Here is a 12,914-nt window from a genome sequence, read left to right as displayed (position 1 = left end):
ATCTCTATTCTTAATGCAATTTACTATTTTAGCTCTACAAAGGGATTTGGGAGAGAAAATAGATAAATTAAGCTCTTTTATGCAGGGGACCAAAGTTAAAGTATATTAGTAGATGCAGGTGTAAATTGGAGTAATTATAAATAGAGAAAAATCATTAACATTACATCAAGGAGTAGCTCTGATAGGCTAAGTTCTCAATGTTCTCATCTTCTAAATTTTTGAAGAACACATCATGGTAGAGGACCGGCCACAGAGGATTACTCTAGAGGACTACTCTAATACCTCTACACCTCAGTATTTCACAAGCATGGTCCGGCCCGAAGTTCAAGCTGCCAACATCACTTATCCACATTCCCTCATCCAGTTGATTCAAGGCAATCTCTTTCATGGGCTACCCAATGAAGATCCATATGCCCACCTTGCTACATACATAGAGATTTGCAACACGATGAAAATAGCTGGAGTTCCTGAAGATGCCATTTGCCTCAACCTATTCCCATTCTCCTTGGCTGGTGAAGCAAAAAGATGGTTGCACTTGTTCAAGGGAAACAACTTGCGGACATAGGAAGAGGTGGTGGAGAAATTTTTGAAGAAATATTTTCCAAAGTCGAAGACCACTAAGGGAAAGGTGAAGATCTCTTCATTCCACCAATTCCCCGATGAATCACTGAGTGAAGCTCTTAACCGCTTCCATGGTTTACTCTGAAAGACTCCCACCCACGGGTTCAGCGACCCAGTTCAACTCAATACCTTCATTGATGGCTTGCGACCCCATTCGAAGCAGTTACTTGATGCCTTCGCTGGTGGGAAGATCATATTGAAGACACTTGATGAAGTTATGGAGTTGATTGAAAACATGGCAACCAGTGACCATGCCATCCTTCGTGATCGAGCTTACACTCCTACAAAGAAGAGTCTTCTTGAGCTCACATCACAAGATAGACTACTTGCCCAAAACAAGCTCCTAGCCAAGCAAATATAGACCCTCACAGAGACGTTGAGCAAGCTTCCTCAACAGTTTCATGCAGTGCAACATGCCCATTCTTCAGTCATGCAAATTAGGAGATGCAATATTTGTGGTAGGGCCCATGAGTCAGGCATGTGCATGGCCCAATATGATTCATCCAAAGAAGTCAACTACATGGACAATCCCAATCGTTAAGGGTTCCATCAAAGAGGACCTCCTTGACACAATCAGGGAGGAAATTTTTCTCAAGGCTAAGGCTGGAGATCTCATCCTGGGAACAACTTCAACAAGGACCAAGGTGGCCTATCCATCCGACCTTCCAATCAAAGGCCCAGCCTGCATGAGAGGACCACCTAGCTAGAAGACACTTTGACCCAGTTTATGCAAGTTTCATTGTCAAATCACAAGAGCACTGAGTTAGCTATCAAGAATCTAGAGGTGCAAGTGGGTCAACTAGCTAAGCATCTAGCTGAAAGGTCCACAGGGAGTTTTGGGGCCAACATTGAGAAGAACCCCTAGGAAGAATGCACGACGGTCCTTACTAGAAGCCAAATGAGGGAGAATGTTGAGAGAGAAAAGAGAAATGAAGGAGCAATGGAGGATGTGAGCATTGAGGAAGAAGATAATAAAAAGATAGAAGAGGGTAATGAAGAGAAAGAAGAGATCAAGTAGAAGGGTGAAAAGGTCTTACTCACTAAGACCAAGAGTCAGTTAGCAAGGGAGGCTAGGAGGGAGATACCCGCAGCCCCAGCAAGGGACATCCCTTATCCTTTGGTGCCATCAAAGAAGGAGAGGGAGCACTACTTTGCCCACTTCCTCGACATATTCAAGAAGCTAGAAATCACCATAACCTTCGGAGAGGCCTTGCAGCAAATGCTCATGTATACAAAATTTCTGAAGGACCTGCTCACATAGAAGGGCAAATACATCAACAATAAGAGCATCATGGTGGAAGGTAATTGCAGTGCTGTGATCCAGAGGATTCTACCAAAGAAGTTTAAAGACCCAGGGAGTGTGACCATCCCATGTTTTATTGGGGAGGTGTTAGTGGGTAAAGCTCTCCTTGATCTGGGGGCAAGCATCAATTTGATGCCTCTCTCTATGTGTCGAAGAATAAAAAATTTGAGGGTTGCTCCTACTAAAATGAATTTTCAACTAACAGACCGCTCCATTATCAGACCATATGGTGTAGTTGAAGATGCCCTGGTTAAAGTTCGTCAATTCACTTTTTCGGTGGACTTTGTGATAATGGACATAGAAGAGGATTCGGATATTCCCTTGATATTGGGCAGACCATTCATGCTTACTGCAAAATATATTGTGGACATGGGGAATGACAACTTAGAGATGAGTGTGGAGGACTAGAAAGCCACTTTCAACTTGTTTGAGGCAATAAAACATCCTAGTGATAACAAGACTTGCTTTAAGGTGGAGGCAATTAAACAAGAAGTTGATCTTGTTGGGAAGCACCTGAAGTCTGTGTTTCTAGAAGAAGATGAGGTTAAGCCAGTTGTGAATCCAGAAGACCCTTCCAGTGTATTCCCGGGGCCAAGACTGGTTAGGGCCTGAGCCAGTCCAGACGCTCCACCTGCTCCACCTCTGATGATCCCTCCTCTAGCTACATTCGACAAGTCTTTTCCCTATTCTTCTCAGCCAAAGTAGCTCCTCTCCATGTTGTAGAGCCTCCACCATGGCCAATACCTTTTGATGTAGAGCCTTCACCAGCTATCTCTCAAGTAGCCAATGATGACACCAAAGGCATTCCTATCTCAGGTTGTCTGGCCAGTGGCCAGGAGTCTAGCTTCCTTTTGTAGGGGGGTGATACCTCTAGTACTGGTAATGATGATACCGCAGAGACTAGAGATGATGATGATTACGTTGCGTACATCACTGTTGCACAGGGAGCTTGGGATCCAAGGCCCACACAGGATTGTGGCCTATTTTGATAAGGATTTTTCTTTAATTTTCTTTATTTGTCTTTATTTATTTTGTTTTGTTTTCATTTACATTATTTTCATTTTAATTTCTTGCATTTAGGACAATTTAATTTCAGCAGTTTAATTTTAGTAGTTTAAAGTCAGTCATTTAATAGTTTTAATTTAGTTCGATGCATGATAGAGAAGTAGGTACTTATTGATTGGTTGCAACACATTTTTGAGTGAATCAATTGCATGAGTGAGATGAACTGTGTACTAATGAGTATTTTTCTATTGCTAATTCTTGTGCAAGTAGGCGTCAGTGTAAGTGATAGAGTGTGAACTAACAGTACAAGAGTGAAAGGGTTAGTATTTCTGACAAAAAAGCATGGAATGAAAACCCTCACACTTCAATGGAAACCGGTAAGTTGTGTGAACTTTTAAATTGTGAGAGAACGACTAGTTTTAATTTCCTGATTTTCCTTGATTCTTGGATTGCTTGAAATGCATGTATGATGTGGACATGATCAAGGCCTTGTTTGTTATTTTATTTCAACTACTTAGCCAAAAAGCCATCCTATGAATGAATGCATCCCTTGCACCCTTTTTGAGCCTAATGTAAAATTTTTGTCATTGGAACTCAAACCCAAAAATGCAATATTTACTACCTACCCTTTCTTAGGTTGTAGGAGAGTACTCATGGATCCAGACAAATTTGTCCCAAATTTGGGGCAATGTTTTTGGGTGATTTTCTTTTGCAGGAAAATGAATAAACAACACAAGTTAAATTGAGTCACTAAATATGGTTTTACTCCAACTCAGTATAAATGTAAAAGAAAAAATACTTTAAAAGAATAACAGTTGGGGTAAACCATCATCAAAGAAAATAGTTGTGCTGAAAAGAGTAGCAAAGTAATAAGGTTGGTGTTGTAAAAATGTCTAAGTTGTGGTTTGTTATTAATTTAGGGGAATGAATGTTCTCCTAGATCCTAAGCTTTGAATCCTAGAAAAACCATGATTTCTTTGTTAGCCTAGCCACGTTACAAGCTTATTAAAGTCCTTAGTGATCCACATTGTGCATGTATGATAGCATTGACTGAGATGATGTGCAAAGTTGGGAATTTTACTATTCAGTTGTTATAACTCAAACACTCTTACCTTGACACTTGTGGGATTAAGAGAAACACTAACCTTGTGAGGACTGAAGTTTGGTGATTATTCCTTGTGATATGTCATTCTTGCTAACCATTTCATTTGAAGTGCATCTTATTTTGCTCCTTTCATGAACTTATGACAACTGTGAACTTGAGAATTGTCCAATAAAGCTTTTTAGAATGTATGCAGTTATCTCATGAATTTTGATTGGTAAACTCTAAACCTTTTCCTTTTGCTTGAGGACAAGCAAAGAATTAAATTTGAGGGAGTTTGATGGCTGCTAATTATGAGTATATTTTGGGGTTAAATTATATAGGAATTTGTAATTTTCTCTCATAATTCTTCCTTTTTGAGCAAATAATTGTTTAATTAATATCATTTAAGTTTTTGTGTAGGAAATATTAAAACTGATGAATTTATGATGTTTAGTGAGTAAAATAAAGTCCAAAAAAGAGCAGGATAATTCAGGAAAACATGGATAATTAAGGAAAATAGGGATAATTAAGGAAAGCAAAGGCGGGCTTAGCGCAAGAAGCCCACTTAGCTAAGCTAATCTACACCTATAAAAGAAGAAGAAAGAAGAAGGCAAAAACACACAAAAATTCCAAGAGAATACAATTCCTTATAGGAGACAAAGGCTAGAAGAAGGAGAAGCAAGCATTGGGAGCCCTTCCTTCCCTCCATTCCCTTTCTTTTCTTCTTCCCCTTTACTAAATATTCCCCTCTTGTAATTGTAAAGCCTCCATGACAATGAGAGGCTAAACTCCCTTTGTTGGGAACTTGGCAGCCAACTATTCTTGATGTAATTTCTCTTGCTATTTATTTATGAATATTACATTTACATTGTCTTTTCTTGTGCTTAATATTATTGCTTGTGACTTGATCACCCATTTGCATGGTAAGTTTTAGGGGTAGTGTTGGGAGACGTTATTTTCTAACAGAACTGGGAAATGGTATCTAAATAAAGTCATCGCTAGGAATATATTAATATTTGTTTAGCCTGTTATACATCTCTATTCTTAATGCAATTTACTATTTTAGCTCTACAAAGTTAGAATATATTAGTAGATGCAGGTGAATTTACTCTGGTAGGCTAAGTTCCCAACATTTTCATCTTCTGAATTTAACTTCTATAATAATTGGCTTTTCTTTTCCTTTCTGTTTTTAATTAATTAATTTAAATTCTCGTTTAATTTCTCCTTTTGTTTGATTTAATTTTCTGCCAATTTAAATTACTGTTTTCTCATAACCTTTTCAAATCAATTTTCTTAACTTCTTTTACTAATAAAATATTCATCTACCTAAGTACAAATAAAGTCCATGTGGATTCGGCACTTGGACTTCCGTTTTAACTTTACTACTTGGGATGAATTGGTGCACTTGCCAATCCACCAACAAGCAACAGGACAAGCCAAGCACAGAAAGCATAAGCTAAGGAAGCTGGAACAAAACTGTAGTAGAACAGAGTGAGGGAAAGGACCAACTAATGAAAATGGTGTCCTTTGGTCCGCACATGCAACACATTTTATAAGGATTTCACAACCCTTCACTCACCAAGGTGACTCCTCACTTCCCAGGCATGACCCTAAACTTCTCAGTCGTTTCGTTTCCTACAGACAGACCAACCCTAAAAACCCTCGGTCCAAATGACATCTCTAACGGTCATTATTACTTTATTCCACACATTGATACATAAACACTTCAGAGCGCCACTGACTTACTTGTCGGAGTCTCTTTTCCCGATACCTACCCTGCTTCAACACAGAAGATCAGAGATCAGAGATACTGTTGAGACGAGAAGACCCTGGCAACTCGTTAGGACCTCGTTGAAACTCAGTATAAACTGTTAGTATTGTTCTCAAGTTGTAATTAGAGTTTTACTTTTTGATAATATACATTAGCTTTTAATGATTTTTTTATTATGCAGATAATCAAGATAAAGCTTCAATTTTAATCGAAAACAACATTATCACTAAAAACATGTTTATCTAATTTTTAATATAATTTCATTCCCTTAAAATAAATTTTTTATCATAACGCATCTCCCTATTAATTTTGCTTTCACTTTTTTTTACTGGAATTTTAATTTGCTTTCACTTCTGATCACCAATTTTTTTTTCTTCTTGAAACTTCTAAATCAATCAGTCTAAATTTTTTCTAGCCAACCCATCTTGTTATATGATATACGTGTTAGTCTAAAAATTGATAAATAATATTTTCCTCTACTAAAAAAGTTTGCAAGTCATTCTAGATTTATTACTCATTTAAAAAAAAAATCTATAGATGTCATCTTAAATTTAATAAAAAATACCAAATTAAAAATATTGTAACTAGCACTTCGAATATATAATTTTATTTTATTTCTTAAAATTAAAATAGTGAGTGTTTTGAAGTTACTTTTGTGTTTATTTATTTATATAAAAGATTAAGATAATATTATCTGTCTATTATATTCTTAATTTTATTCTTTTTAATATTTTACACATTTGTTTTTAATAAAACAATAACAAATATCCCACTATAAAACTAAAAAATGTTATTAATTTATATTATATTCTTTTAAGTTTTAAGTGCACCAAAAAAATTGGTATTTTTTTTGTTACATTTAATAACTGAGGGGCCTAGAAAAAACTCCCAAGTCCTAACAACAGGAAGTCCAAAACCACGAAAACCAAGTATGTGAAGCTGCCTATACTCCTAGCTATCTATCCAACTAATCCTCAAAACACAACACTCTCTTTCTTTTGGCCAGGGAGTGGGAAGCAAACTAAAAACGAACCTTCCAGTAATGGAAGTGGGACGAGGCTAAGGTTTAGGAGTTGATTTTCCTCAAGTGGAAACAGTACCCACGAAGTGTCTCTTTAATCTATGGTATTTTTCCCTTTTTCTCTCATCACTCTCATTAAATTATTTAAGCCCATGTCAATTCCCAGTTAAGAAGGGTACTACTAGGCCAACTAACTTTAATATCCTTAAACCCCCTCAGCCACATATTCAACCTAACTTTCTTCCTAGTCATTAAAATTTTCATTATGATAGTTAAAGAAAATAATTGCAAATTCATTATAAATTATGAAATCTTATTATTAAAATAAGATGAAATTTTATGATATTTAAAAGTGACTATTACTGTAATGAAAGAAGTATTAATAGTTATATCTAGCTTCATATTTATAGTTAAGAAATATTAGCACAATTTTTAAGAAAAATATTATTTTAATGGTGAATAGACTATTTTCTCTTTATTATAGAGTTTAATGAACATAAGTGGGTATTTGACATGAAATTTAACTAGCTTATAACTTATTGTGACTAACTTGTATGCAGGAGAGGACGTGTGTGTGAATGGAGGGGCCGGGGGCCTTGGGCCTCTCTAACTTTTTTCAATTTATTTTTTAATATATAATATATTTATTTTAGAAAATTATTTTTGTTTAGGGATACGTTAATTGTGTAAATGATATCATTTAAGTATTATTTATCTTTTTTATTTGTAATAAAATATTATTTTCTTTTGTAGTATTTATTATTAAGATAATTGTATTTTTTCAATAAAACATTTGATTATCATATATTTTTCTTTCTTAGTAGTTAATAATTGTAGATTGTACTCAAATGACCTTATTAGCATACCATCAAGCACGCGAATTAGTTGATGTGGAGTTGTTTAAGCTTGATTAGTAATATCATTTTGAATATGCAATTGCGTTAAATACTTGGAGGGAGAATTTTGTTGTTCAGAGTGGTTTTATCCAGCTTGAACAAGAATGTCTCCAATAAAAGATACCTGTGTTCTAGAAAAAAAATGGCCTTATTAGAATTTCTTTAATATTAATTTATCAATGGGTTAAACTTATAAACTATCTAGATTTTGAAACACATGATAAAAAATTTTATCTTACTATCGTCATTTTTCCTATATTTTCTTTATTTTTCTAGCCTCGTCTTTGTTCTTTCTAATTGTCTTCCACTCTTGCTCCTACTCGGCAAGTCACTGAGTCAATCCCATGCCTTTCCCATGCCTTTCCCTCCGATGAGAACGCAAAGGCTGCCAATTGATGTAGTTGGGAGCACTAGTAGGACTTTTCATTGTGTCTGTGAGTCCTAGGAACTTCTTTAGATGGACCACAGGATCTTCTAACGGTAGGTCATGGAACTGCATCCTCTCAATCATGCCAATTAGTTCATGTATCAGCTCACAATTTTAACTCCCAGGTCTAGGAGTTATATACTTGCAAAGATTTCCATAGGGGTGAGGTAATCCTGCAAGACAAATTAATTTGATTGATAAATTAATTTGATTGATAAATTAATTTGAATTTATTACATAAAATAAAACTATATAAAGATAAATAAATCATTTGATTGTGAGTAAAACATATATAATTAAGTAATACATTATTTTAATTTAATTTTTTAAAAAAGTCTAAAAGGGTACAAATAAATGAAGTCATAATTTATCACTAGTTTTTTTGGAGTGTATTGATAAAAATTGTACTTAATGTACAATTTTTTTTAAAAAATAATTTTAATATTGTTTTAATAATTTTTTACAAGAATTTTTGAAATAAATATTTTAATATGTGTGCAAATTCTCATTAAGAATAATATACATGTACAAATAGTATAAATTTCAACTTTAAATTTGTTACTTAATTATAAAAAAAGATACATAAAAATAGTTGACATACTTAAAAGGTTGTTTTGATTATTAGTTTTGAATTTGGTATATTAATGTTACAGAATATTGAAGCTATTCATATTTTCATTTGAATGAGAAATTTCAGGGATAGTTAATTTGAAATTAAACTATTTATAATAAAAATTCATTTGATATAAATTAAATATCATTGTAAAAATTTTCCCAACAAAACTGTATGAAACCTGCAAGAGCAAAAATTTGCTGGCAAAGTTGTTTTTGCAATGACATTTCATATATGTGAACTTAAAAAATACAAAAAGAAAAGTGGAGGAAAAAATGATCATTAGTTCTTCACAATTACTCTTTACACACAACATACTAAACTTAATCAACACCAAAGGAGAGAAAGCAGTCAACAACATCACTTTCCCTAAATTCTCGTCCGAAAGCGTTTAATGTGAAACGTCATTTTGCATAGAGAATGTAAAATAAAAATCAATAAAGAAAATCCAAAATCTGAACCATCGAGAAACCACCAACCAAAATACAATTATTTGTTTATACTTTTAAAAAAACCAAATAAGTATGAGTATTCAAATAGAGAAAATACATTTGATTATAGTCGCACAAGTATTTCTTATTTAAGACCATAAATTTATTGAGCTTATAGAAATGTGAACCTTATAATATAAATTTTAAAAGGAAGAGTATAATTGTTTATAAAATTATTTAAACAATTTATAAATTCTAACTAAAATCAATTAAATAAATTTATCAAATTTTAAAGTAAAAACGTAGTTAATTAAATTTTAATTCATTTGTAGTCACCCCATTCCGCCATATGGGGTTGGGTATATCCCTCCAATCCTCATATTTGTTTATTAAAGTTGGCTACTAGTTAAAAATAATATATTTGTACAATTTTTTTTGTCAAACAATAGTTTTGGCCAATTAAGCATTAACAGTGTGACTGTGTTGGGATAAGAAATATTTTGTTTGAGAAAAAAAAACCAATTAATGAAGTCAGATACAATTAGGTCTAAAATCCATTAATAAGGAGAATATAAAAGAAACCAAAAATATATTGGTATAAATTATGTGTTCATATTATTTTCAGATATTATTAAAAAATATGTTTTTATTATTTTGAGATTTTATTATTAATTATGTGTTCATAGTATTTTTAGATATTATTTTTAGTCATTGAATCAGAGAGCCACTTCACTTAAACCATGTCTTTATTTGTGATAATGAGCAAGAGGTTCAATGAAAGTGATTTAAATCCTATATGCATCGGTCATATTTACTACTTGAGCAACCATTGTACTATGGTAAAATGTGTTGCAAGGTTTATTATTACGTTGCCACTTGTTTAGTTATAGTCACTGGTTTTAAATGTATATCCCATATGGGTGTTTCGCTAGACAGAATACCCAAATATACCCCTCAAACATAAGGTAAACATTTAACCATAACCCTCGTTACAAATGTTTCATTATTCACCTAGGTCGAACACCCCAAAATTTCCATAACCATTTGAGTAGTATGATAAATTTTTCTGAAAATGTATCTGGTACTGAGCTTGGACAATTAATCGAACACACACAATATACATTTTTGAAGAACCCTTCAACTGAAGAACTAAAGTATTTAGCCAAGGCAACTACTAAATTAGTACTTATCCTTACTCGCCATTAATTCGGCCCTACCTTAAAAGTATCATCGGAATAAGCCATTCAGAATGTGTTCAAAAACCTTAATCTAAATTACATGTACATTACCTACTATGGTAATAAAACATTCTAACGTAATGAAGGTAAGACATTGATGCCAAACATTTGAATCTCATTTTTTGTTCGCGATGAATTATACTAACTTTAGAGACAAAGAACATTTACCAACAAACTCAGTCCTCCAACTATAAGATACTGAATACTGGAGGAACAACATGTTGGTCATTATGTTACCAATGATCATCATAGTCTGAGGGGCGGAGCCAAACACAAATAACAATGGGGCAATTATTAAAAAAATTCAATTTATCTAATATATATATAATGAATTTGTTGATTTCTTTCTCCAAAATTTATTGAACAACATGGTCAACTATTATTTTAAAAACTACCATATTTATAATCTTAAAATTCCAAATTACCCACTCCACTCTATTGTTACTTTTTTTATAACCCCTATTATTTGAAAAATGATTGTTTAATTTTATTTATAAAATTCCAAAATTCTATTATTTAAAAAACTGCCAATTTTTTACTCTTTTCTATTAAACTTTTTAAAATGAAATTCGCCGTCTCCACTACACTCTTTTTGGGTTTTTTTAACTTACCAATTTTAATTTAAATCAAATAATTATAAAAAAAATGCTAAGGTTGTTGCAAAAAATAATAAGAAAAAAACTACTAAGGTTTTTCAAAAAATAACTGAATTAAAAATAAAAGATAGCATTTTATAAAAGTTATTTGAATTAAAAACAAAGAGCTAGCATTCTTTTATTTTAAAAAATAATGAATTAAAAAATTATAACCATAATATTGAGGCAGGAATTGAAGTAAAATAATATCAAAATCCAAATTCTTTCCACAATTGAATATTTACAAAATTGAATAGGATTCAAATTGTTCATGTGATTGTATGGAAACAGACATGTGATGAAAAAAAAAATTCTCTTATTATTAATAATACTACAATTATATTATTTTTATTCAATAACAACTTCTAGTGTTAACTCTGTATTTTCAAAAAAGAAAGACACAAAACCTAAATCATTAAACCCAATTATTTAAGTCCAATTATGGTCGATGATACATGACCATATAATAGTCCTATTATGGTGTGTTATTTTTTGTCAACGATATTAATTTAAGTCGTTATTATTTCTTTCCATAAATTTGTGTGTTTTAATAATAGTTAATAAAATAATGTTAAAAATTTAACATAATAGGTTTTAATTATTTATGCAGTTAAGTTAGTTAATTTTGTCTCTGTTTTTTTTTTACTTCCAATTTATTTTAATAATTGTATATTTTTGGAAATGAGAGGTTATATTTCAAAATTACAAAATATTGCCCCATAAGTTCCACAATTTCTCCATTTTTACAATCTCTACCCCACAATTAACACAATATGGACTATTGCACCTAACCTAACTATAGATTGTGCTCGATTGCCGATTATTTGTTCATGCGATAAGTTCAATATTTCTTGCCCTTGTCACTGATGTGAAGAAGCTATGTCAGCCAATGGAGATAAAAAAAAAAAAGCGCATGTGGTGTTCATAGGTCAAAAACCAGGAATCTATTTCAGTTGGAATGAAGCTTTTGACTAGGATTACTGCCATGAAGTTGAAGACACTTATGTGGATTACTGCCTCCATCATGGTTCGGACCTTGGGTTCGTAGGAGCCTACCTACACACCAACGGTGGACTCTCTGAAAATGGAGAACAGAATGGTGACTACATGTTTAATAAGTTTTCATTGTTAGTCATAGCTAACGAAAGGATATCCCTGTTGTTGTTTATGTAGAGCGAAGGTGCCTAAAAACTTGGATGTGGACACTTCCTCAGGGGACTTCATTTTGCAAAACAACGTGGAAAAAGTTTTGAAGAAACCTTGTAACATCTTCAAGTTGGACAACCCAAATTTATGTTGCATCATGCGAAGACCGTCAACAGCGTGTAGTTCCAGAGCTATTGTGCTTCTGTGGACATAGGGACCTTGGGAGACCCCATTATTTCTATCAAAAAGCTTGGGAAACATGATGATGCTACCAGAGAAGATGTTGTTGGTCCAAGAGCTGTGCAAGCGAATAGGAAAACAAATAAGGGACTTTAACTTTTACAATGTTCAGACTCTTGAGACCAAAGTGCAAACCTTGAAGGATGCCAATATGCAACTGAAATTGCAGTTGGCGATTTTGGAGTAGGCAAAGTCTACTGGCGAACCTTTCGTTTAGTGTCCATTAGTTTGATGTTGTTTGCATGGTATTGTGTGTGAAAGATGGGTGCGCATGTATTTTCTTTTCAGAATGGTTTCTTTTATTTTGTTGTGGTTTTGTTATTCTTCTTTTTGATGAATTAATGGAATTATCATGCACGGGTTCATGTGTGTGCTTTGGTCGGGATCCACTTTTGGTGTTGAAAATATTTGTTGTGTGTGATTCTTATTTTTGTATTTAGGGACTCTGTTAATTTCCAACCACAAAGGCATTTGATACATCCA

General features: G+C 33.1%; 2 protein-coding genes across 2 annotated transcripts; both read left to right on the top strand.

Annotated features, from left to right (window-relative positions):
• The first annotated feature begins 232 nt into the window (after positions 1–232).
• On the top strand, positions 233–982 carry LOC114391489. The gene is made up of 2 exons (XM_028352496.1): positions 233–528; positions 730–982. Exons 1-2 carry the CDS (start codon positions 233–235, stop codon positions 980–982), a joined length of 549 nt encoding a protein of 182 aa, XP_028208297.1.
• A 930-nt stretch (positions 983–1,912) lies between these two features.
• Positions 1,913–2,332, top strand: LOC114391488. Its single transcript, XM_028352495.1, has one exon. The coding sequence runs from the start codon at positions 1,913–1,915 to the stop codon at positions 2,330–2,332; it is 420 nt and encodes a 139-aa protein (XP_028208296.1).
• Positions 2,333–12,914: the final 10,582 nt, after the last annotated feature.

Source organism: Glycine soja, chromosome 17 (genome assembly GCF_004193775.1).
Source record: "Glycine soja cultivar W05 chromosome 17, ASM419377v2, whole genome shotgun sequence".
Taxonomy (NCBI): domain Eukaryota; kingdom Viridiplantae; phylum Streptophyta; class Magnoliopsida; order Fabales; family Fabaceae; genus Glycine; species Glycine soja.
The sequence above is the reverse complement of the archived record's forward strand: the minus strand, read 5'-3'. Positions and strand labels throughout refer to the sequence as shown.